This window comes from Bombyx mandarina, chromosome 28 (assembly GCF_030267445.1).
Source record: "Bombyx mandarina strain Sakado chromosome 28, ASM3026744v2".
NCBI lineage: Eukaryota > Metazoa > Arthropoda > Insecta > Lepidoptera > Bombycidae > Bombyx > Bombyx mandarina.
In genome coordinates this window covers 10,435,816-10,460,620 of record NC_143233.1, presented here as the reverse complement: position 1 = coordinate 10,460,620, position 24,805 = coordinate 10,435,816, and the positions used below count along the sequence as shown (strand labels likewise).

General features: G+C 41.7%; 4 protein-coding genes across 9 annotated transcripts; 2 read left to right on the top strand and 2 right to left on the bottom strand.

The window, feature by feature from the left end:
* Positions 1 to 547: 547 nt before the first annotated feature.
* On the top strand, positions 548 to 3,758 carry LOC114240163 (ciliary microtubule associated protein 1B). The gene is made up of 5 exons (XM_028170616.2): positions 548 to 1,058; positions 1,466 to 1,659; positions 2,282 to 2,366; positions 2,860 to 2,962; positions 3,565 to 3,758. The coding sequence occupies exons 1-5, from the start codon at positions 844 to 846 to the stop codon at positions 3,649 to 3,651; spliced, it is 684 nt and encodes a 227-aa protein (XP_028026417.2). The 5' UTR covers positions 548 to 843; the 3' UTR covers positions 3,652 to 3,758.
* Positions 3,759 to 4,593: 835 nt separating this feature from the next.
* Positions 4,594 to 7,110, bottom strand: mRpL54 (mitochondrial ribosomal protein L54). 2 transcript variants are annotated; one of them, XM_028170627.2, is made up of 4 exons: positions 6,973 to 7,110; positions 6,586 to 6,728; positions 6,053 to 6,198; positions 4,594 to 4,832 (listed from the first exon to the last, which is right to left on the bottom strand). In XM_028170627.2, the coding sequence occupies exons 2-4, from the start codon at positions 6,707 to 6,709 to the stop codon at positions 4,671 to 4,673; spliced, it is 432 nt and encodes a 143-aa protein (XP_028026428.2). In that variant the 5' UTR covers positions 6,710 to 6,728; positions 6,973 to 7,110; the 3' UTR covers positions 4,594 to 4,670. The 2 variants fall into 2 exon arrangements, with proteins under 2 accessions (XP_028026428.2, XP_028026427.2); XM_028170626.2 differs by having other exon boundaries at positions 6,946 to 7,084.
* Positions 7,111 to 8,860: 1,750 nt separating this feature from the next.
* Positions 8,861 to 14,410, bottom strand: LOC114240164 (uncharacterized). Of its 4 annotated transcripts, XM_089739102.1 has the most exons (5): positions 14,274 to 14,409; positions 13,829 to 13,951; positions 12,726 to 12,871; positions 11,630 to 11,992; positions 8,861 to 10,462 (listed from the first exon to the last, which is right to left on the bottom strand). In XM_089739102.1, exons 3-5 carry the CDS (start codon positions 12,829 to 12,831, stop codon positions 10,395 to 10,397), a joined length of 537 nt encoding a protein of 178 aa, XP_089595228.1. In that variant the 5' UTR covers positions 12,832 to 12,871; positions 13,829 to 13,951; positions 14,274 to 14,409; the 3' UTR covers positions 8,861 to 10,394. The 4 variants fall into 4 exon arrangements, with proteins under 4 accessions (XP_089595228.1, XP_089595227.1, XP_089595229.1 ...); XM_089739101.1 differs by lacking the exon at positions 13,829 to 13,951 and having other exon boundaries at positions 14,274 to 14,410; XM_089739103.1 differs by lacking the exon at positions 13,829 to 13,951 and having other exon boundaries at positions 12,726 to 12,843; positions 14,274 to 14,401.
* Positions 14,411 to 17,049: 2,639 nt separating this feature from the next.
* LOC114240167 (uncharacterized) lies at positions 17,050 to 24,760 on the top strand. 2 transcript variants are annotated; one of them, XM_089739066.1, is made up of 4 exons: positions 17,050 to 18,811; positions 19,059 to 19,229; positions 19,848 to 19,931; positions 21,642 to 24,760. In XM_089739066.1, the coding sequence occupies exons 2-4, from the start codon at positions 19,103 to 19,105 to the stop codon at positions 21,875 to 21,877; spliced, it is 447 nt and encodes a 148-aa protein (XP_089595192.1). In that variant the 5' UTR covers positions 17,050 to 18,811; positions 19,059 to 19,102; the 3' UTR covers positions 21,878 to 24,760. The 2 variants fall into 2 exon arrangements, with proteins under 2 accessions (XP_089595192.1, XP_089595191.1); XM_089739065.1 differs by having other exon boundaries at positions 17,051 to 18,811; positions 19,093 to 19,229.
* The last annotated feature ends 45 nt before the right edge of the window (positions 24,761 to 24,805 follow it).

Genomic DNA, 24,805 nt, shown 5'->3' with positions numbered 1-24,805 from the left:
ATTATTACAAAAATATCAATATAATGGATTTAGATTGTTAATGGGAACACGAAAATATTTGGTACTAAATAAATAAATGTACATACGTCAGTCGTAATGAGACTACTAACAACTATCACAGTTCGATATTTGTTTGTTGCCGCTGTGTGCTTAGTGCGAGTTTTTTAACGTTCTCGATAGCGTAAAAGTTAACGCAATTTTGTACGCAGTTGGAACAGCGCCCCTAGCGGCAAACGATTCCATTTCATACAAATATGAGCTAACCTCGCTAATATCGCCCGACCTGGACTTAAAGTCCATCAGTAAGTATCTTCAGTCGGCATCGATGCGCCACTTCGATAAAGCGGCACGACATGAGAACCCACTCATCGTGGCCGCCGGTAACTACATTTCCGATCCTGCGGACAGAATGGAAAGCAGTCGGCGTCGCCCAAAGCACGTCATTTCGAATCCTTCCGATCCACTAACGGTGCTTCTAGGTACCTCAAGCACCGGTCATCGTTCTCGTCGAACCCGTCGCGGCGTCGCTTGCGACGAAGGGCTCGACGAGTAAATTAACTCTCAGACACAGCCCACGGAGTTTCTCGCCGGTTCTTCTCAGTGGGTCGCGTTTCAGATCCAGTGGTAGATTTTGCGAAGCACGGCTCTTGCTAGGGTTCGTGTTAGCAACGTCGTCAGGTTTGGGTCCCGTGAGCTCACCTACTAGTTGAGGTTACGTTGATATAGCCTGTCAAGGCTCACAGCATAGGTAGGAAAAAAAAACGCTATCCAGAACGTTAAAAAACTCGCACTAAGCACACTGATGGCAGACGAGGATACCGTAGGCAGTGACAGCTGTGTGTAATGCGTCGCACAGGGCCCGGCCCCGGCGCGTACCTGCTGCCCACGACGGTCGGCCACCAGCAGCACGACCCCTCGCGCTACCGGAGCCCCATGTACTCGTTCGGCGCGGCGGCGGGGCGGCGCATACGCGCGCTGGGCCCCGGGCCCGCCTACCGCATCGACCGGGTCACGCGGGACGGACTCGTGTCCGCGCCCGCCTGGAGCTTCGGCGCCAGGTCAGTGCCCCTCTCTACCTCTCTACCGACTACATGTACATACAGCGCGCACGCGAGAGGATGCGGCAGCTGCGGTGTATCTTCGCTGTTCTCGTTTTTAAAAAAAATATTTATTGCTTAGATGGGTGGACGAGCTCACAGCCCACCTGTTGTTAAGTGGTTACTGGAGCCCATGGACATCTACAACGTAAATGCGCCACCCACCTTGAGATATAAGTTCTAAGGTCTCAGTATAGTTACAACGGCTACACCACCCTTCAAACCGAAATGCATTACTGCTTCACGGCAGAAATAGGCGGGGTTGGTGGTACCTACCCGCGCGCCTACCACCAGTAATTTAGAAATGTTCACTGAAGAACGGTATTATTTTCTAAAACATTTTCTATTTATAATAAGATTTGTGTTAGGTTTCCGTCGCGCGCGGCTACTCGCGCCCCAGGGCCGGGCTCGCACGCTCCCGAGCGCTGCCCCCCGATGAAGGACCCCCGCGCTCCTGCCTACTCCATGGGCGCTCGACTCGGCTTCGCACCGAGACGGGCCGGGCCCGCGCCTAACGCCTACGCGCTCAAACTAGGCTCTGGCTCGCCGGCCTATACCATGGGTAAGTAACCGTCACATCATCAAAGGGAGATATTTATGTAATGTCTGAAAGGTGAGATATTGCATATACATATGCAATCCACACAATACTAGTGTTATTAATTTTAATATTTTAGTTTAATAAATCATCATATCCTTTTGTTGATATAAAGCACATGTAATAATATGTAAATGCCTCTTGAGAAATATAAAGAGGTTCATGTCGCAGTGTTAGGCCGCGGATGTTGCTGACGTTTGTGAATGAGTGTGTCCATCAAGCGGGCCGCACGCTTGTCTGTCCGCGGTTCCAATAAACAGATGTACCTACGTATGTTCCGTGAGATGCGAGTGGAAAATATTTCGAGGAACATCGATCTTAAAACCCGGAACAGGTGCTTTAATACACAGTACGTTCCAATAAAATTATTTCGGCACTAGATTGAAATTCTCTTTTAGTTTGTCTCCAAGCGCTATTAAATTCTTCTTTAAACAATCTTTAGAAACGTTCTTAACTATAGTTTGGCTGTTGTTCTGGACTATGCGGATGTAAGCTACTTAAAATTAAGTAAGATGCAAGCTCATTTGCTTTAGTTAATAGCAAGTAGGTACGGAGATGATCCTAAGGGCACATTGTTTGACAACAGGCGCTCGGGTCGGGTTCCAAGCTAAAGCCAAGTCTCCGGGACCTGCGGTCTACTTCCAGAGGGACGCTAACGTATACAGGACGAAGTGAGTGTTATCAGTTTCATTCTGTGATTCAGATTATTATCGTTGACCCAATAGTGTTGGGAATTTTGTCAATCCTTACGGGTCGTAAGATGGTTCGCCCGTCAATAAAATAAATGTTTGGCACCGCACGTCGCCAGGATGTGTACGTGTATATTTTGTACGTGTATATACATATTCTTTATATAAGGATGAAAAAAGATTTTAGGTTCTAAATTAAAAAATTAGAACATATGAAATTAATGGAGGCGATAATTATTTTTACAAGACGTACAACACTTAGTATATGACTAGGAGATGTATGGAAATGGTAGTGTAAGGTAGAGGGGGAGGAGGTCGACCGAAGAAGACATGGATGGAGTGTGTGAGTGATGATATGAGAGAGAGAGGAGTGAGTGTTGAGCTGATAGAAGAGAATCGAAGAGAAAAATTAGCTGTGCCGACCCCGCCTAGTGGGATAAGGAAGACAAGACTTAGTAAATGTATTGTACCGCAGACCGCCGATGTACTCGCTGGGCGCGCGGCTGGGGGCGGCGCTGCGCGGGGCCCGCACCCCCGGGCCCGCCGCCTACCCGCCCAACCTGTACAATACTAAAAAGGTACGATTTTCAGTTGATCGTTTTGGTGGAAAAAGTAGGAGAAACTATTTTTAAAAAAGGTTTTTAATTCTTTACTATCAATGTGTTTACCAATTTCCGATCTAGATGTTCTCTATTTTTGCACGCTTTATATTAGCTTCACTTGTATGTATGTTTGTATGTTCGTAACTGACTCCTTTAGACGCGATTTTGACCCACTTTAAACAGCCAGATTTCATTGAAATTTATGGAGAACCGATGATATTTTTTTTATTTTTTATTGCTTAGGTGGGTGGACGAGCTCACAGCCCACCTGATATTAAGTGGTTACTGGAGCCCATAGACATCTACAACGTAAATGCGCCACCCAGCTTGAGATATAAGTTCTAAGGTCTCAGTATAGTTACAACGGCTGCCCCACCCTTGCAAACCGAAACGCATTACTGCTTCACGGCAGAAATAGGTGGGGCGGTGGTACCTACCCGTGCGGACTCACAAGAGGTCCTACCACCAGTAAACTCAATATTTACAGTTGAATATCAATTTTTTCAATTTCAAATTATATGTTACAGTTTAATAAACATACGAAGTTATTTTGGATTACAATTACAATTATTTGGCAGAACCCGTACGCGTATTCATTTGGGACGAAGCACGCGGACTGGGCGCCGCCGATGATCATCCGGGAAGACACCATGGACTGTCTGTAGCCGGAGGGGGCGGGGGGGGCTCCGACAAGAGTCCGCACAGTTTGAGAAAAACAAACACCAAGCGATCGTGGTTGTAAGAAACATTGTACTAAATAAAACAGAAATACCGCTTAAGGAATTTTACCAAATTAAAATGGTTTTATAAAAATGTATTCGCGTGCGTCGTGTGTCGGTGTCAGCGCGACACTGACTTTGTTAATTTTGAGATAAACTCTATTCTGTAACTGGTGTACGTATTTTATTGTTTTTGACGGTTTGTTTTGTCATGTCCGGCGCGGCCTCGCTCGCGTCTCAAGTTTATATTGGCACAGCGATGGAGCAGAATGAGACTATGTACAAGTTTTCCATTTTTTTGTTATTGCTTAGATGGGTGGACGAGCTCACAGCCCACCTGGTGTTAAGTGGTTACTGGAGCCCATAGACATCTATGACGTAAATGCGCCACCCACCTTGAGGTTTTAGTTTGTAAGGTCTCCAGTATAGTTACAACGGCTACCCCACCCTTCAAACCGAAACGCATTACTGCTTCACGGCAGAAACAGGCAGGGTGGTGGTGCCTACCCGCGCGAACTTACAAGAGGTCCTGCCATCAGTAAATTGCATTGCACCATTTACATTTTTAATAATTTGAAGTGTGCATCCGGCGCCTCTGAGACGTGTAGGACTGCGGCGAAAACGTTTAGAAACTGCATCAAACAACACTTAAGTTTTGTTGTACTATTATTTGTTGTACGTTTTATTTTCAATTATTTCTTAAATGGCAATACAAGAGCGATCTGTGTTCCAGTACCTGTCGCTTGGCGGCGCCACTGTGCATCACACTCAGGCATGAACTCAAGAAAAGTTTTACTTAGGAGTCCTCCAGTCTCACTGGGCCCCAGTGCAGGGTTTCCTTCGAGAGAAGACGAACAGCCACGCCAAGACACAAAAATCTTCTAAACATTATTTGTCATATAGTTTTATTATTAGTTATTGGCTATAAATAGTTTAATTAGAACAGCTAACAGACAACAAGGGCCTTAGAACTTCCTGAGACTGCGCAGTTTATTGTTCCTCCTCATACCGGCGGCGCGCACCCGGATCCAGTACTGCTTTGTCTCCGGATCCAGATCCTCGATGCGAGGAGCAGCCCCCGTGTTGAGGCTCCACAGCCACTCTGGGTACTCGCTGTCCGGCTTTATCTAAAATGTGATTGATGCTGTATATGTACACATACAAACAACACGTAGGAAGTGTGAATCCTGAAGACAGCTACCAGTTGTTCTACTGAATATGTACCTAACTAATGTCCATCAATTATTTATTTATTTATTTATTCAACTTAATGCACATACGTACAATGGCGGACTTAATGCCTGAGGCACTCTCTACCAGTCAACCAAAGGTGGTGTAGAGAATCCTGTGGTAGGTGCATAACTTAATGTGAAACAACCAAACTACATTATACATTATACAAACACATACACGGTATATATATATATATATATATATATATAATCACATAAACAACGTACACAATTTTATATCATGATAATAATATAAAATTTACACATATATCTACTACTATTACTTCTACAGTTAAAGTTACTTATGAACCCGCACGAATAGATACTCCTACCCTGCCGATTTCTGTCGTGAAACAGTAACGCATTTCTGTTTAAAGAGTGAGGCAGCCGTTGCACTATAAGACTTTAGAACTCATGTCTCAAGATGGGTGGCAGCATTTATGTTGTTGATGTCTACAGGCTTTAATAACTGCTCAACACCAGATGGGCCCTGAGCTCGTCCAGCCATGAAAAAAAGGAGTCACAACAACAATTTCTGAGGCTGACCAGGAGATCACAATACATTCACTGCCTTCAAATAAAAGCAAATCAAACAAAGTTTTTTATTTCTCAGACAACTAAACAAGCGCACTGTACACTTGATGTTGAGTGGCTACCAAGGCTCACAGACATCAGTAGGCGGGGTCTGATACCCACAGTGAAACATGAGATCTAAGTCTCCATTGTGTTGTATAATGGTTATCACAAGTCCAATACCTCCAAACAAATAATAACACATGACTGGTTGACGGCAGTAGTGCACAGGTTGGAGGTGTTTACAATGCGGGTTTACAATACCTCCTAACACTAGGGAATGCCAGTTTAGATGATGAGAGTATGCTTGTATGACATTTAGATAATACTACTGTCGATTCCTTAATCTCCTTTATGACCCAAAGGGGAAGAGATGGGAGGGTGTTATTCTAGACCAATACCACACACTGGTGAGTGGTCATCATCGCTGATGAAATCAGTTGCACGCCCAGGCTCCTGCCTTACAGGCTCTTGTAATCATAATCGTTTCGAAAGATATAGACGTTGAAAATAACAACAGTGCTATTGAGTTGCTCACATACCTTGACATCTTCACCTGTCGTGTATATGTTGGAGCCACATACGTAGTTGACCAGCTTGTGGGGATCTGTCTCTACGGGCATCTCTTTCTTTTCCATGGCAGTGAGTTTGCCAGCTTTCTTCTTACCCTTTCCCAGACCCATCACACCTGTATATAGAATTGTTACATTTAATGCATATTAAAGAATATGAACTTTATTAAAATGAGATTTTTTTAATATTTGCATAGCTTTTGTAAGAGTTCTTACTGATCGCATAAAATTGAATGTCATAATGTACAAGCACACTTGTACTTAATCCAAAATTTGTTTTGTTTAATTGAAATTTAACACAATTTTTAGAGAGTATGATTAATGCACATCATTGGTGTCTAGTCATTTCAGATTTCATTCTTCAATATTCCTTACATTGAGGGTAGTAGATAGTCTAAGTACAGCTTTAGAACTGAAGTATTAGAGTATTCCTCGCAGACAGAGCGTGGTTGATTAAGCAAAGAGTAAAATATTTAAGATTTTGTTTGAGTGTCACTGTATACCTCCAGCCGCCGTCGTTGTCTTCTTGGCAGCCGCATAACAAGCTCCCTTGGTGTGGAAATTTGCTAGTTGTGTAGTTAACATACTTCGTAGAGGCATAAGTTGCTGTAACATCCCACTATACATCTTTTTTTGGTGTTAATCTCTAAAAAAGTCCAATTCAAACTGTTACAACCAATTTTTATATCGATATATAGTGTATCATGAATTTGTTTAAAAAGAAGGAAGATGCATACTCAACAGTTTAAATTTATCGTTCATTCTTAGAGCATAAAAGTAATTTTTTTAACAGACTAATTTTACAACTCATAATACAATAATTATTTTGTTTTAATGTACCTACTTAACCTTTTTTTACTAACTTTTTGCTTTTGCTTTCGGTCACCTACCAAATATTCAAATATAACAGAAATCTTGCGATAAATTGTAATTTTGCGATGTTGAGAAAAAACTTTAAGTAATTTTGGAAATATAAACAGAAAAATAACCTTAATCTGTCACGCTGCGTCAAGACTTTCAACTGTCAATTAAATAGTTGTTAGATTTGTCCATTGTACTGGCACAAATAACATGGCCTATACTGCCAAATTATTTATGGCAAAGGCTGAAGGTATTTAAAGTTTGTAAATTGAATTAGAGCTGAATAAAAAAATGAAATTAATTGTGCGAATGTAATATGATTATTTGAGACGAAATAAGACACCATTGTAGGTGCTAAATGAATGAAAAAAACCTCAGTCAAATACTGTGAATTTACTGAGAATCTAACTGCTATTACTACGGAGATTAAGCCCGAACTATGTCCATCAATTTTGTTTCATTTTCTTACTCTTTTGCACTTTTACAGATGCTGAACTACCAATTTCCAAACACACTCGTCCAGACAACTCCCTTGTAAATATTATACATACATTGTATACATACTCACCACCTGCCAGACAAGATACAAACACAACAGACATAGTTTCGTAAAATTACCTTCACATCTTATACAGTAAAAGCTCTTTATTTCACATATATGGGATTTTAGAGAATACTTTCCTAGGTAATAAAAAACAAGTATACATATATTACATAATAATATGTGTTCGAGATCGTACTCGTATTAGTGATGGACGAATAGAGGGCGAGGATATGCAAATTTGCAGTAATGCGATTGGTCGTCCATATTGTTCCCCTTACCCCCCAATCCTCGATTCGTGTAACACACCATTTCAATAATGTAAAAAAGTTTGAACAATAAACACCTAATATTATAACTGTAGAAAAAATACGCCACAGACAAAACAGTTTTATTTCTCGAAAACCAAAATTCACCAAGCCTCTCAACCAACAAACAAAATCGCAAGCCGCACCAATATGTAAAAAAAATGTTTAATAAATTGAAGTTTTTTACGATCATTATCTTCAAGCTTAGGCAATGATTTAAAGAATTTGGCAGTTTTTTTCTTGCTTGGCAGTTTTTAAAAGCTCTATCAAATCAGACTGATATGCAACAGCGGCATTAACATTTTGCCTCTTCAAACTTTGTAGGAACGATACCTACTTGTATTGTAAAATACAAAATCGCTTGGGCTCGGTCGCAGCGACCACGACCAGTCGAGACACGATCTGACGGCGAACGCAGGCGCAATTTCAACTCGGCCTCTCAATATCACGCGATGTCATTTTTAAGTTTTATTTTATGCAACTTAACGTTTCCAAGAAGTTGGATTCAGTCAAATTTTCATCTTGTAATCTAAGCAATTTCTGAATGTTATTCTATCTGTTCGAACCCATCTCGTCCTATTCCATTCGCAATTTCAGCTACATAATATTTGCAGTCAAAGTTTGTATTTGCACAGATTCTACAAGATCAATACAGCAGCGATATCATTTAACAACATACTTTAGGAACAGTTGTAATTAAGTCTATTTTAATTTTTCATTAGTCTATTTGACGACGCCTTTACAAAGGTTATTCGGTTGGATATCTAGGTACTTGTTGGAATATTTTTTATCAATCAGTATTTACCGATTAGATCCGCGAATTAAGTAACTGAGACGTGATTGATATTAAGTAATGAAATCCGTTATAAGTTATGATATGTAGACACATAGTGCACATTGTCTTTATGTTGATCCAGTGGAACTCAACCAGGCTGTGCTGCGACAGTCGCGATCGCTAGCCGTCGGTACGAGACATCCAGCCGGAACATACGTTCTTGGGCTGGAGGTGGGGCGGGCCGGACACACGAGGTTGTGTTGGGAAAGGTTAAAAATAAATAGAATAACCAATTATTTGTTTACAATTGTATTATATGAACAAAACTTCAAATTAATTGAAAAATAGAAATCTTTAGTGTTTTATAGGCGACGTAATGGCGTGCGAGCGCACAGTGCGGTCGCGCGCCCGCGTGTAGCAGCCGCCACGAGGCGAATGAACGAATATTTGAATTTTGAAATTGAGCACCTAATTTCTTATGAAATATCTTCTAGTCGAGCGGCAAATTGGTTTATCTTATTAAAGTTAGTTTTGACGTCCACCGTGAGCGCCGGTGAACATGCTCAATGTGCCTGTCGCCTCTAATCTGTTTTGTCACAGCAGACAATATTCAGCCGAAGCTAACGCGCTATAAATTTTAACAAAAAATAGTTATTACAAATTTATTTCATAATCACTGTTGAATACAAAAATAAGTATAAAAACTATAATGTCTCAGCACAAGTACATAATTCCTACAATCTTCCCTATTATCACAATGCGAGGAAAATATGTTCATCTACAACTCGTTAACAGTAACTTATTATGTAGATGATTAAATGTACTTTATTATATTTCTAAAATGTTATAAACAATATTTATTGCTAACAAATATTGTCTCATAAACACGTTTATACAAATAATATAATTAATATATACAATAAAGCTACATAGTGTACATTAACGTTTGAGTATTTTCTGACAATTTTCCGAAAATGTTATCCTTAAGTTAATTTAATTAATTGTTATTTATTAACGAGCGAGTGTCGCTCAGCGCAGTCCCGAAGCGCGTCGGGACCGTGGACCACAGCACCACCGACCTGCACGGCGCCACCGCGCGGAATGTACTTGTGATTTGTACAGTTTACTTAAGTAGGCAGTACAAAATCGTGAATTTAAATTGCAAGTCGAGGAGGCGGCACCCCGGCGGCGCGGGGGCGCGGGGGCCCGGGGGCGGGGGGGCGCGGGGGCGCGGGGGCCCGGGGGCGGGGGGGCGCGGGGGCCCCGGGGGCGCGGGGGCGCGGGGGCGCGGGGGCCCGGGGGCGGGGGGGCGCGGGGGCACACAAGTTATCTTTACTCGAATCTTAATCACATGTAGCGGCGCGCAGACGTGCCGATAACGAGCTGACGACGATCTGTTTATGATCTAATTACATTTATAATTTTATTTCTCCGTCACACTCACACAAATGATGAAATCGTTACGAAATAGCTACTCGTGCACTCGCAGAGTTGGGGAAGTTAAAGCTACAGTCCTTATGACACCTTGTCTGTGTTGCACAGTCCACACGACGGGTCCAAGTGTCTGTGGTATGCTCAGACTGTGGTACGCCGGCTGCCCCCACGCTTCGATACGGGATACGTTGCTGGTGCGCGGCAGATGTAGACAGGAATGCCGCACCCACTCGCGCCGCCCGGAAGTGTAACAGTTAGTTTATTGAGCCCCAGGCTACACACGGGGCGGCTGTACTTACTGCATCACAGTTCCACATTTGTCCTTATTATTTACTTGTACATTGAACAGAAACATGTTTATCGGAGTGGCGGCGCGTGGGTCGTCGGTCGGAGTCAGTAGTTGGGGTTGAACGCCGGCTGCTTGTGTTGTGTGACCGCCTGCTCGTAAGTGGGGGGCGCGGCTGCAACACGCGAAGGACTACTGACTAGGGGTCGCACGTGGGTACGAGTACAGACTGTGGCGAAACGACGCCCGCAAACGAAACTGCTTTAGCATTAAAGACTGCGATATGACTCTGCTGATCCAACAACCGTTTTAGTACTTTTATTTTTAAGCGTGCAGTGTAGTGCGTACGGCAGGACCTCTTGTGAGTCCGCGCCGGTAGGTACCACCGCCCTGCCTATTTCTGACGTGAAGCAGTAATGCGTTTCGGTTTGAAGGGCGGGGCAGCCGTTGTAACTATACTGAGACTTTAGAACTTGTATCTCAAGGTAACTATATTGAGACCTTAATATCTCAAAGTAGGTGACGCATTTACGCCGTAGATATCTATGGGCTCCAGTAACCACTTAACACCAGGTGGGCCGTGAGCTCGTCCACCCATTTAAGCAATAAAAAAAAAGCCACGTCACACGAGGTCATTGGGTCGGGGCATCTTCTATATAACAATAACTCTGCATGGAGTGAACAATAAGACCTACGTTGTTCATTTGACGCTTCATGTGGCCGTATCCGCATGGGCTCTACTCTAAGCGCTTCAGTCCACGATGCCATCCGCCGAAGATAGACAGGAGTGGCACAGGATAATCCAGGATAAAGTTTTTAAAGGAGGCCACGACGCCCAGCATTGAGGATTATCTTCGCAAAGAGGAGTAACCGTGTCTGATACGATCAGTCGACACTGTTCAAATCAATGTAGCGAATGCTCGACGTTCGCGGTTTCAAATTTCAATAATGGACATACGGCCTTGTGGCTCTGATATGCAGTATGCAACCTGACGTCACGCTCGGTGCGGGGATGCACCGGCCCACAATACCAACGCACCATGAACTTCGAGCGTCGTTGCGAGTCTCTATAATACATAGACGCATGGCAGCGCGGTTATGGCTGATTTGATAAGCCTAATACAATTAAGACTGACTTGGGTCTTGAAACGGTTTCCAGTGAGCGGTGACGGCTTAGCATTAAGGGGGCAGTTTGCCAATCTACGATGCTAGCTGCTGTTATCTATCACAAAATAACTGTGTATGTGTTTTGCGCAATATTTCTGTAATGAAAAGGTGTATATACAAGTAGGTAGAAGTACCCACAGTCTAGTGTGGTGTGATCATGTAGAGCAATACTGACCTGCGAGGTTCGGTGCCGAGGGTGCTGGGTTCGCCACATTCAGGTCTGCAGGGGGTGGAGCCATCGAGTATCCTCCTACACCATGATGGACTGGGTAAGGCGCACCGTGCGTTGTCGGGTATGGTGCACCCTGCGTTGTCGGGTATGGCGCATTCTGAGCAACCGGATATGGCGCACTCTGAGCAACCGGGTATGGCACACTCTGAGCAACTGGGTATGGTAGACCCTGAGTTGTCGGGTATGGCGCACCCTGAATTGTCGGGTATGGAGCACCCTGAGTTGTCGGGTATGGCGCACTCTGAGTTGCCGGGTATGGCACACCCTGAGTCGGGTAAGGCGCATTGACGACGACGTTTGTGGGCGCTACAAAAGAAAACAGTGACACAGTAATTTATAAGGATATGAAAATATGAAATTTCCCAGAATGTTTCATTTGCACAATGTGAATACTAGAAATCAATATTAGTTTGCGTTATCAGTGGAATAGCTAGTATATAATAGGTACATAAAATAAATTAAGCCTTCCAGTTGTTTTCGTCTAGCCTTGCCTTTACAAAGTGACCATTAAATATTTTACTATCTCAAATTGGCTCTGGTGTAATGTGATCACCAGAATTGTGCAGACACCACAGTTGAATATAGCTAAGCACATTGAATCATGTGATCAAAGTTTTTATTGTATTGTAGGGGGAGTGATATAATTCAGCTAGATCATGATATCTGACAGTACAGGCTCATAATATGCCATGGCATTACTAATGAGTGTTTGGGTTGAACACTCATCTGTAGTGGCATCCAAGGTGGTACACCTGGTCATCGTTTTCGTCGAACCCCTCGCTTGCGACGAAGGGCTCGACGAGTAAATTAACCCACAGCCACAGCCCACTGGTTTCTCGCTGGATCTTCTCAGTGGGTCGCGTTTTCGAACCGGTGGTAGATTCTGCAAAGCACGGGTCTGGCTAGGGTTCTTGTTAACAACGTCGTCAGGTTTGAACCACGTGTTACGTGAGCTCACCTACTAGTTAAGCTTATGCTGAAATAACCTCTCAAGGCAAGCTTAGGTAGGAGAAACAAAAAAAAAAGGATTGGTACATACGTATCAACACGCGTGCCTCTCTCCGGCGCCGTCGACAGCAGCAGAATATTATACAAAGGACTATGATGATTGACAAGGCACCTGGTGCTATTTTTGACCAATCCATTGTTCTAGAGTCCTAAAGTAATATCAGTTCACTGATTAACCTGCAAGACATTGTTTTGTATAAACTGACAATTTAATATGACTTAATAATGTATATTTAAGATATGTATTGCTTCACACTCTACATCACACAGTCGACTCATAAACTATTGCACTTTTAGATGTATAAAATCATGGGGCTTCTTTTTTTGTATTTGAAAACTAAAATCTTTAAAATAACTGTATTGCATTATTTATTGTAATTCTAGTATTTTGAACAGTTTCAAAATTTAATTATAGTATATGTAAAAAAACTTTTTCTTCTAAAAAACATTTGGTCAGTGAGTCATTGAGGTATACACATTTTCCATCATTTTAAATCAAAATTGCAGAACAGTGTATAAAAAACAAGGCATTATGTGATTGGACTGCAATGAACCAAACAAAATGAAGAGCAATCTTAAAAAAATTCAGAGCCCAGCCAGTGCGGTTCATGTATAAAGTTCTGAGTTTTGTATTATGAGGGTTAATGAGTAATCAGATGAAATATTGGAGAAGATCCTTTATCTCAAACACTGTCCTAATTCAATTTTGAAAATAAATGCGTGTTGAAAATAATAAATGCCAGTGCTCGAAGGGTTCATTTTATTCCATAACTGCCTTGTCACAGGGATGGTATATGGTACATCTGTCAGGAATTATGACAATAGTATGAAGTGCAACTAACAAAGTATTATATACATACAATCCAATGCACAGACAAGCACAACACACAGACTAATTCGTGTAGTGTGTGTATAAAAAAATATGGAATGTAATGTAGTTATTCTACATTACATTCCATATTTTTTTTATTTTTTTCATCCTAAATCATATCTTATACAAGTCTATAATTTATTGATTAGACATTTTTCCATTTATTGAAATAATTAATACACAAATATGATTATGGGAGATTATTCATTCAAAGGAATTTTGATAATGCCTTGTTATAATTGTGAAAAATAAATATTACATACCATTGTCCCAGCAAAAAATTGATATTACAAGTTTTTCTTTTCTTTTCTCAAAATCACTTGTCAGTAATGATGAAGTTAATGCGACCAGTACGGGTAAAATAATCATGTACTTGTGTAGTCTAACTGGAGTTATACAAATAATACGAAATTAAGATAATTAAATACAAATAAGTGAAACAAGTACATAACTCTATCTATGCTGTGACGACAGCTCATCTTTTGTTATTTTGTGTTCTGATTATTTTATTAATAAATCGTTACTGAACTCCAATCTAATATGGTAAACTATTGTATAAAGTATTCCTACCAACATCTTAGATTTTATTGTCAAGGTTCTGATTCATACATTAAATAGATAGGTATTGCCTTTAATTATATACCCGGCGGAGACTAAAAGTTTGCATGAATAGTATAAAAACTGGCAGTTTACAAAAAATCTACTTACGTATTTTTAAATTTGTTGTGAACTCTTAAATCTACACACGTAAACACTAATAAAGTCTAAAAACACTGTAGGTAGGTACAGGTACCTACACAGTCATTTAGGTCTTCTGTTGGTTCCTGAAATATTGACCATAGATAATACACATACGTACTAACTGAGAATTGGGAATTCCCTTTTGGGTACAGACTTTTGTTACATCAGTATAATCTATGCTTTTGTGTTTTATAATATAATATTGGACTTTTTGGCGGGAACGCGAGGAGTGAAGTTGTGTGATTTGTTTTATTTTGTCTATTTAGTATTTCTTCAGGTTTAAATGTATAATAATGGTGGTTTATTAACTGTTTAATATCTGTGAAAGTGCACAAATGTGGGAAAATGAAACAAAGCTGCTGGACGTAACTTCTCGGGTTCCTCCAAAAAGTCCACGGAAAAAATCTCAGTAAATGACCACCATTTTACTGAGATTATATTTCATCTCATATCATCTCATTTAATTTCATCCCAGTTGATTAATGTCTCAAATTAATCATCTTCATTTCATTTCACTCCATAATATCATTTTTCATAAAAATATGAATATACATTAAAATAAGACATGACTTAAAGGTCCCAGTTACCAGGTCATAAAATCCCTTAAAAAAAATTTACGATATAAGACTTTTTGGCGGGAACGCGAGGAGTGAAGTTGTGGGATTTGTTTTATTTTGTGTATTTAGTGTTTCTTCAGGTTTAAATGTGTAATAACGGTGGTTTATTAACTGTTTAATATCTGTGAAAGTGCACAAATGTGGGAAAATGAAACAAAGCCGCTGGACGTAACTTCTCGGGATACTCCAAAAAGTCCACTGAAAAAATCTCAGTAAACGACCACCATTTTACTGAGATTATATCATCCTATATCGTCTCATTTCATTTGATTTCATTTCACTTCACTTCATTTCATGCCATGTTTCATATTAATCAACTTCATTTCATTTCACTTCATATTATCGTTTTTCACAAAATAAGAATATAAATTAAAATAAGACTTGACCTACAAGTCTTAGCTCCCAGGTCATAAAATCTCTTTAAAAAATTTGTGATATTACCCTACCATGGAGTTAATACGTAAAATACTAACTCTATGAACCCTACTCAATGTTAAGTGTATAATCTATGACCCTACTTAAAAATTCGAGCTCACTTGAAATGCTGGGTTCTCATTAAAACGGGCTGGTTTAGGCGTTTGGCGCAACAAATAAATGATTCTTTGTGCTGGCTGTATCTGAACGAACAACAAGCGAAACAGCGCGAGTGCAATTCGTTCATTATATACGCGCCTGCTACATATTCCCGTCGTGTTGCATAATTTTCAACGAATGGACGTTTTAGTTTGGAGAATTCCAACATTTACTAAAATAAACTACAACTTTTAATGGGGGCCTGGAGGCCTTTCCAGTTTCACGAGGACAGGTCGGCCAGCAAAGACTCACCCAGGAGGGGTGGGATTTGCTAACAGCTGCCCGAGCGCCTCCGAAGGAGATCTAATAACCAAGAGCAACTGCTTCGCGTATGAATCTACTACCTTATCGGAATCACGAAACGCTGAGAAGATCCAGCGAGAAGCTCAGCCAGCTGATGCATGGCACAAAAAAATAATAATTAAACAAATCATTTACTATGTTCAACGCGTTAGCTTGAGTTGATTTGAGCTTGTGAGGACGCAGTATCCTCTCCGGTCACGGAGCGACCTGAGCGCGTCGAGTCGCGTTGCTCGCAACCATCCCTTTAGCGGGCTGGCATTAGGAGGATGGGACGACGCCTCGGTGACTTCGCTCCGCGGTGCGGTCTGCGTTGCCGTCGTCGGTGTCGTCGCCGGACGTACTGTGAACGAGCAACCTAAGAGCAGTGCTGAGACGAAAGGGGAGCTCTCCCTCGACCGGGTGGCACGAATGTCCTCCTCCAGGATGGTCGCAGGGACCATCTTGGCGGTGGGACCGAAGTCCATGTCTGTCCATCCTACTCCTATTGCTAGAGCTACAAACTTCTAATGACGTAGAAATTCTTGTACGTCGTCTGGCCGCCATATTTATAAGAAAACTATGGTTCGTACAAATAATGCTTTGAAACGTTACTAAAGTTAGTTGTGGGTTTAAATAATGAAACTAATCCTCCTCGCGCCGACATATACCTATGTGTAGGTATTTTAGTTTAACAAATAAGATATAAAACCCATTAATAGCACCCAAAGTGAAATGTAAAACAAATTTATGGTTCAAAAAACTCGTTATATACTAACAAGTCAATACATTATTGAAAGACAATTAATTCGCTGTAGCTCCCGTTATTGTTGGTTGTCGGCCGTAGTGCGCTGGTATAGTCCTCAAATAACGCCGCTGGGACGGTTGCCCACATAAATTGGCAGTAAACCAGAACCTTTCAGTAAAACAGAACACACGAGGGCACGTGCTCGTTCCTGAACTTGTGATCTTGTCTATTTCAGCCAGCTTTCAATAATAAAAAAAAGACTCAATTTGGCAATATGTTTTTTTAATTAATTCGCATAATTTTTCCAGTATATTGTCATTTTGAGATATTTTATTGATGTCAAATCCAACCTAGCTGGGTTCTTAAAATGAATACTGTTGAATTACCCACTCGGCAATCGGCTAGAACACGCACAAGTAGAAGAAAATCAGTAAAGCGCATGCGCGTTGTGAGTTGTTCCTGCGGCGCCCTACTGTCGCGACACAACATCAGCCTATAGGGCTGCCATAACGTATTATCTTACATAAATAAAATTTAATTTACGATTTAATCTCAGGTTCAGTATCCTGTACTCGACGTTTTCAATATTTTTAGCGTCCGTAGTTTCAGTGGATTTATTTATAATGAACAGTACACTTGTGAAACTGTCTTATCGTTTCGCTTCAGTCGTCGATTTCACAATTTAGACAGGGTTGAGTTGAAACTCATGCTTAGGTGAGCGGGTAAATCACAGAATCAGAAGAAATGGCAGAATACCTCGACATGACTACGCTCAATTCCAGTATTGCCGCCCGCCTTAATAAGCAGACGAGTATACGGCTCACTTGATCATGAGGGATCAGCAATGGCAGGGATATGGTTGAGTTGCTGCCTACCGCCTAGGTTATTGTGGCCTAAAGGGTAAAACGTCCGATGCATTCGTATTAAGCGGTGCGACCAAAACTATACAAATTTTTCTACTGATCTACGTACCTATCAAATGTTCACGAATTACTTGCGCTGTGAAGGAAATAACATCGTCTAATAATAATCAAACCCATAAAAATTATGATTTTTATAATTATTGCTGATAGAGCATCGCGTAAGCCTACTGGTATAGATACCGCTACTCTGTCTATTTATGCCGTAAAGTAGTATTGCGTTTCAGTTTGAGGGGTGAGGCAGCCGTTGTATTGTAAAAGCTGAGACTTTTAACACTTTTCTCAAGGTGGGTAACAGGATCTGCGTGGCTAATTTCTATGGGCTCCGGTAACCACTTAACTCCAGTCTGTCCGTCGGATCGTCGACACATCGGACGAGACCACTCTGTATGGGGCCCTCCGGCCTTATGTGGTTATGGAGCACATAAACATCAAAGCGTGAGGTTTAAGACTTAATTGCATAGTAGAGAGGCTGTCCCACTCTATAAGCTGAAACATAATAATGCTTTTCGGCAAATATAGACAGGATGGTAATATTAACCCGAGCGGGCTTAATAATTTGGCAAATTTCTTTGTCAATAAGTGCTAAGTGCGTATTTTATTGGATTTATGTGCTAATTAAATGTAGATATAGAGTTCAATCGAAATTATTTTAGGACTATCAGCCCTGGTATTTAGTGTCTGAGCGGCGCCGGAGTGTCGCCGACACTTGTTGCTGTGTCAGATCACCCCTCCCATCAACACAGCTTCCATGTCCTTATTACATCGCTCTGTTTTCCAGCTACGCTTTTTATATTTATATTCCATCTTTACATTACATTACACTACAGACAGTAAGGCAGTATATGGTATTTTTTATTATATTAAATATCTACTTAGTTCGAACTTTTTTAATAAAATACCTGAAGACTCGGATTAAAAGTAAATTCAAAATACTACAAAATTTTATCAAAATTTAACGGCATTTCCGGCATTTCCTATGAAGATAAAATGCATGGGATGAAACACGTGCGTCATGAATCGCAACCTAATTCAGGTCTGTACAATTATCTGATAGGGCGGTAGCAAAATATGCCACATATTTAACAAGTTCGGTTTATACTTGAAAAGTTCCCTTATTGTTCCTCCCTGTCCTTGAGCCACAGCGTGACACTGCGTCGCTCTGTGCTTCACATGATGCGATCTCCGGGGCCGACAGAACGAAGACTTCAGTCTATAAGCGACCACAAGTCGACCATGTCTTGAACTTTACAAGTCCTTTGTACAATTAATGTAATTTAGTTTAAGTGTTTTTTTGTAATAATGAATTTTTCGAATTTCTAATGCTTTGTGGTCCTAAATGGAGGGTTACTCAAAAACATATTCCAGGTGAGGCTGATCTGGTTTCCCAACAGACGCTTGTGATTCTAGAATGTTTTATTAATTATTAAAATTTGATTTGCTATCCGGAACCACTACAGACAGTTAAACAGTCAACAGCTGTGAAAGTTACAATTTATTCAGATGAAAAATGTGTCGTGTACAAGAAGACATGTTTTATATTTTTTTCGGCCTTCACAGAAATTCCTAGTTTTTTTTTATTTTATTACGGAAGCGACGCGGCGACGTTCCACAGGCTGCAACTGGTTAAAGCAGCTTGAGTCGCGCAGGTGAGGCGGCATGGGAGCGCCGCGCGGAGCCCGCCCTCCGAGCCACGTCGCGTACTACGTGGCGCTGGCGGGCATCCTCGGCCTCCTCATCCTACTGTGTTTCTACTTCTTCTATTATTTCATCAGAAAAGTTAAAGGTGAGCTCCATCATATCTTAGATCCGTGCGCACGTGGTCGAGGATAGAGGATACTTACACTCGGCCTAGTTGTCCTGCGCCGACTGTGCCCAGGGGTAGACCGCAGATTATATTTTGAGATTCATTGTAAAACGCGCGGATTAATTCGATTCTATTCACTTGTTCACGATTGCAAACCCAAAGCATTTTACTATACAATTCACATTTATATTGATTTTGATACAAGATAATTATTGATACAGTAATCTTGGTTGTATGTAATGGATAGACTGTTAGTGTCCCAAATGAAATAAAGATATCAAAAATATCTCAGGAGCTGTGGTAGCGGTCATAGAATTTCTGCTTTTTTACTGATGTGGTGGGAAGTATTGTACTTAAGGCCGCACGGGTAAGTCCCACCGTCCGGCTTCGCCATTTGGCTTATGCGTTGCGCAGGTCGATGACCTGGTCTCGTAGACCTCAGGTGGGTCTGACCGCACCGCACCGTGCCGCGGAGACTTCCTGCCGGCGAGGTATTACTTTTAATCAATGTTGTGCCTCCATTTCGTACAAACGTCTATAAAGTAGAATACCCAGGCTTAATGTTTCACTGTCGAAGTACTTGTTATTTCGTTCCAGAGCTATCCTCGCAGGAGAGTCCTTCCCCGACGCCGACCGCCCCCCGCGCCCCGGCCGCTCCTGCTTCGTACCCAGTACAACCAGGTATACTTGTCAGTTTACAATTAAAATCTTGCTAAAGCAAATGTGTTAGAGAATCCATTTATCGCTACGACAGATTACGTACAGTTTTTTTTTATTGCTTAGATGAGTGGATGAGCTCACAGCCCACCTGGTGTTAAGTGGTCACTGGAGCCCATAGACATCCACAACGTAAATGTGTCACCCACCTTGAGATATAGGTTCTACGGTCTCAAGTATAGTTATGTAGGCGAACGATACCCCGCCCCGCGTGCGGAGGAGAGCGCACAATAAACCTTAAATAAAACCTGTAAATAAGTTACAACGGCTGTCCCACCCTTCAAACCGAAACGCATTACTGCTTCACGGCAGAAATAGGCAGGGTGGTGGTACCCACTCGCGCGGATTCACAAGAGGTCCTACCACCAGTAATGACGCAAATTATAATTTTGCGGGTTTCATTTTCATTACACGATGTTATTCCTTCACCGTGGAAGTCAATCGTGAACATTTGTTGAGTACGTATTTCATTAGAAAAATTGGTACCCGCCTGAGATTCGAACACCAGTGCATCGCTCAACACGAATGCACTAGACGCCTTATCCGTTAGGCCACGACGACTTAGACTCAGTTTGTTCCGATCGCATCATATGATCAGTTCCAGAAGGGAAACTATCATGCCTTCTGATCCGAAAACGTTTGTGTAGTCTCGAATAGAACACACAAAAACTCTGTAGGGGATGGTCTAGTGGGCTCCGGTAATGGTTTGTCTGCGCCCGCGCGTTACTGACCACCATCATCATGGGCGGCGGTATATACTCACTACCAGATGGGCCGCATGCTCAAGTGCAATAAAAACGATAGGAACGTTGAACTAGGAATCTATAATGTGGAAATGTCGCCACACTCGTATCGCTGAGCTCTCTATCATTCTTCTTCCGCTCTCATCATTCGGGTAGTTACCGTGTACTATCTGCGATGCGTACTTATGGGGTATCTTGATGCAACTTTTGTATGAATTATTTCCAATCATTGAAACATACAGCGCCATCTATTGACAACAAAATCTGAAGTTAAATGATAATTCATAATATTGAGGCGTAGCGTGTAGAAACACGTTGCAGTTCGACACTGTTTTATTATTACTTAGATGGGTGGACAAGCTCACGGCCCATCTGGTATTAAGTAGTTAATGGAGTATACATCTTCTACGTGAATGCCGCCATCCACCTTGACGCCAACGCTCTAAGGTCTCAGCTATTACAGACTGCCCCACCCTTCAAACCAAAACGCATTACTGCTTCACGGCAGAAATAGGCAGGAGGGGACCTACCCGCGCGGACTCACAAGAGGTTCTACCACCAGTAATTATGCAAATTACAACTTTGCGGGTCTTTATACATGATGCTTTAGAACATGCTTGATTTTTATTACATGATGTTATTCCTTTACCGTGGAACTCAATCGAGAGCATTTAACTTTGTTAAGATTCTACGTATTTCAGTACAAAAACTGAAACATGCCTGCGGGATTCGAACACCGTGCATCGTGTGGTACGAACCACGACGTTAACTCTCTCCCCCCCCCCCTCTTGCCTCATTACTCTTACATTACTTATCGGTTCATTACAAAGACGACGTCACATGGTCGGGTGCGCGAATTCCGCCAGAATTTTCCATTAGTAAGCATTGCATTGGAACATACCTACTTAAATTTGTTGTGTTTTGATTACAGTAGTACGCGAGGGCGCCACAGCCATGGCGAAGCTGTGCAAGCAGCTCCCGACCCAGGGCGGCAAGGGGGACACCGTGTTCCCCACTTCCACGTCCCCCGCCGCGCACCAGGGGGACATGGGGGCCGGGGGAGGCGCAGGTGACGTCACTGCGGGGGCGGGGGAAGGGGCTGCCGTCGTAGAGAAGCTTGGTCCCGCACCGGCCTCCGGGGCGGTTGAAGCACTCACCGTCAGATAAAGGCTGTGTAATTATTGTGTTGGCGGACATGTTTTTGAGGGTTTTTGAGTTGGTACTTGTACTTTTGGTTTTTGTCAATGACAGTATGGGTCTGGAGTGTGTTCACCAGTGCTCACGCTAGCGTCGTATTTAGCGTTAACTGCGACTTCGGGAAACAGATCCACAGAGACTAGCTAGCCGGACTGCCAGTGCGAGGGCCAGGGACGGACAACGACGTGTATGACATGTGGTTCATTTTTAATCGGCCGCTGATAAGAAAATTGTTTTAATTAAAGTGTACATGAAAAGGGCCGTCCATCAACTAGGAACTAAAGTGTTCCAGACTCAATGTATAGTGAGCCGTCCACTTGCTCGTGTTGTGGTGAGTGTGAGACATATTTTCGACTTGTTATTGTGTCACGTGTTTACTAACGTCTTTACCTCGTCACATTTTTATTGCAGTTTCATATATATGTTGGCACACGTCAGGGATGGCTGAGCGGTAGGTTCCGTCATCGCTCGTATTCGATTGAACTCAGTTTAGTCAATAAAACTTTTCAATAATAATTATTGAAACTCAACACACACAACTTTCACAATGACAGGGTAAACCGACAGTTTCGTTGCACATACCGACAGACCGACTGACCGACTGACTGCCAGAGACTCACTGACTGACAGAGACTCACTGACTGAGACGGACGGAATGACTGTCTGACACGGAATGCCACGACTCTGTCCACGTACCGCCATTTTATACTGTGGCGTTACGGAGTCTACCCTACATTTTGTGATATTTATCAAAACAACATTTCATCATTTAAAATAATAATCAAAACCACCGTCTTAATATTAGTAAAAGTCGTTATCCACGACATATATATATATATATATAATGTGTTTTTTCTCAAGTATGTTTTGTCACTAGCTTATTGAGAAAAAGCCTAGAGCTACAATAAACAGATAGTTAAAAAAAACAGTGCTCCAGAAGTTATTGTTAGTGTTTAATGGGAGATCACATTGTACCTACAAATAGGCTCGCTGTTGCTTGTTGAAAGACACCAAAGTCCTCAGACACTACGGGATTGTCGTCCTTGTTCGTGATGCAGACATACATACATAATTATGTGTGTATAAATATATATACAACGATAAAGTATAATGTAAAAATTTAACAATAAATTTTTAATGAAATGTTTCGTGCCTGCCAGAATTAGATGTAATACTTATTTGTAAAAAATAAGGTAATTGTATTATAAATATAGCTTTACAATGGTAATTTGTTATAAATACCTAGTTAAATGTAAACATCAAATAATTTAAATTTTATTGTAACGAAACTAAGCCGCACTGTGTGCTCAGTGCGAGCTTTTTAACGTTCTCGATAGCGTAAAAGTTAACAGTTGGAAAGTTTCCCTACGTTTGCCGCTAGGGGCGCTGTTACGTTAAAAAACTCGCACTAACAGAGTAATGATTGAACTTAACGAAGACAATGCGGCTGCTTTCTGGGGGAACGAATTACAATACCACAAGGTGTATTAAAAACCCCGTTCTGATGTAAAAAGGGCAGACTGTGCTCATGTGAAGTCACAGCATCATTCAAAGGCGTCTCTAGCCCATGTAGCGCCCGTGTGCAATCATTGTAACCCTAGAGCCCTTTTCTAGTGCGTGGGCCTAAAATGAAATATGTAGGTACAAATTTTTACGTCTCTAATGTTATGTCAATGTTAATTGTAACGTTATAGAAGTCAAAGGGCCAAACGAGTACGCACACATGCCTTTGAGACACGCCGCGTTCATCCAAATCAACTTGAACTTTATTTTTATCGCAATTAGCCGAATCCGCAATGACCCTCAGCTTACTTTCAAACGAAACAAAGAGTTGGGGGTGATGCAGCACTCACGACTCCACCAATGTAATTTATAATTATATCTGTTCATTTAATGTTGAAACAAAAGTTAGTATGGTGAGAGCGTGGCATACCTTACTTTCCTGTAATTTGACACATACAAGAAGAGCTCCAAATGTCATATAAAATGTGTACACATCGGAGCTCTTTTTACGTTTGGTTCGGTTATAACGGGCGGCGTCATAGTAAGCCCCGGCGCAGGTTCATTGGTAAATGGTAGTGTGTAGCCGCTGCGCCCCCTCCCTGCATAAAGGTTAAAGCCGTTTCTGGCACCATTTGCGGTACAAAGAAAGCAAGATAAAGAGAGAAAGATAACCGAAATTAAAACGCTATTTTTTGCGACTGTTTGTGCTAAATCTGTTCTCGTATGTCATGCGTGTTTGTGTAGGGTTAAATAAAATATTATAAGCCCCCTTTTAATCACGTTGGATGGTAAATGATAACGGCTGTGTCCTGTCCGCGTGAAGCTGGCATAGCCCCTAAGGCTACTAGCGAATATATAGGGAATAAAAACACAGGTCCATTGGACCACACAGGAACATCGTCATCGGCATATTGTTGAGATGCTCTCCATTTTTAAGGACTTTTTAAGCCAAGTTTGAAGTAAGACATCTCATGTCGCTGAGAAGCTTGGAGAGATTAATTCCAGAGCCGCGTATGAGAAAGGTAAAGAGATCGATGAAGGACACGGAACGGGTTCTGCGGCTCTGGGTGGATGCCGGGGTATACAACGTTCAAGCCGGTTGCTCGTTTGCCAATGTCCGATCACTATAAACTATAGAGTTAAAAGACTAGTAGATTTCACCAAGTCAAGTTCATTTTAACATGCTTTTCACACAACCGACCAATTCCATAACTATTAAAATAATGAGTATTTTGTATAATTAAGAAAGTGTATGAACGTTTGTATTGAATGTCGCTTCAAGTAAGTGTTAGCTGCACGCGTCCTGCGCTGTGCTCGGGTTTGTCTTTAATACACAATTGTTCTTGAATATCCACTGAAGTTTCATTGCTGTCTCCTTCGTCATTATTGTTGGAA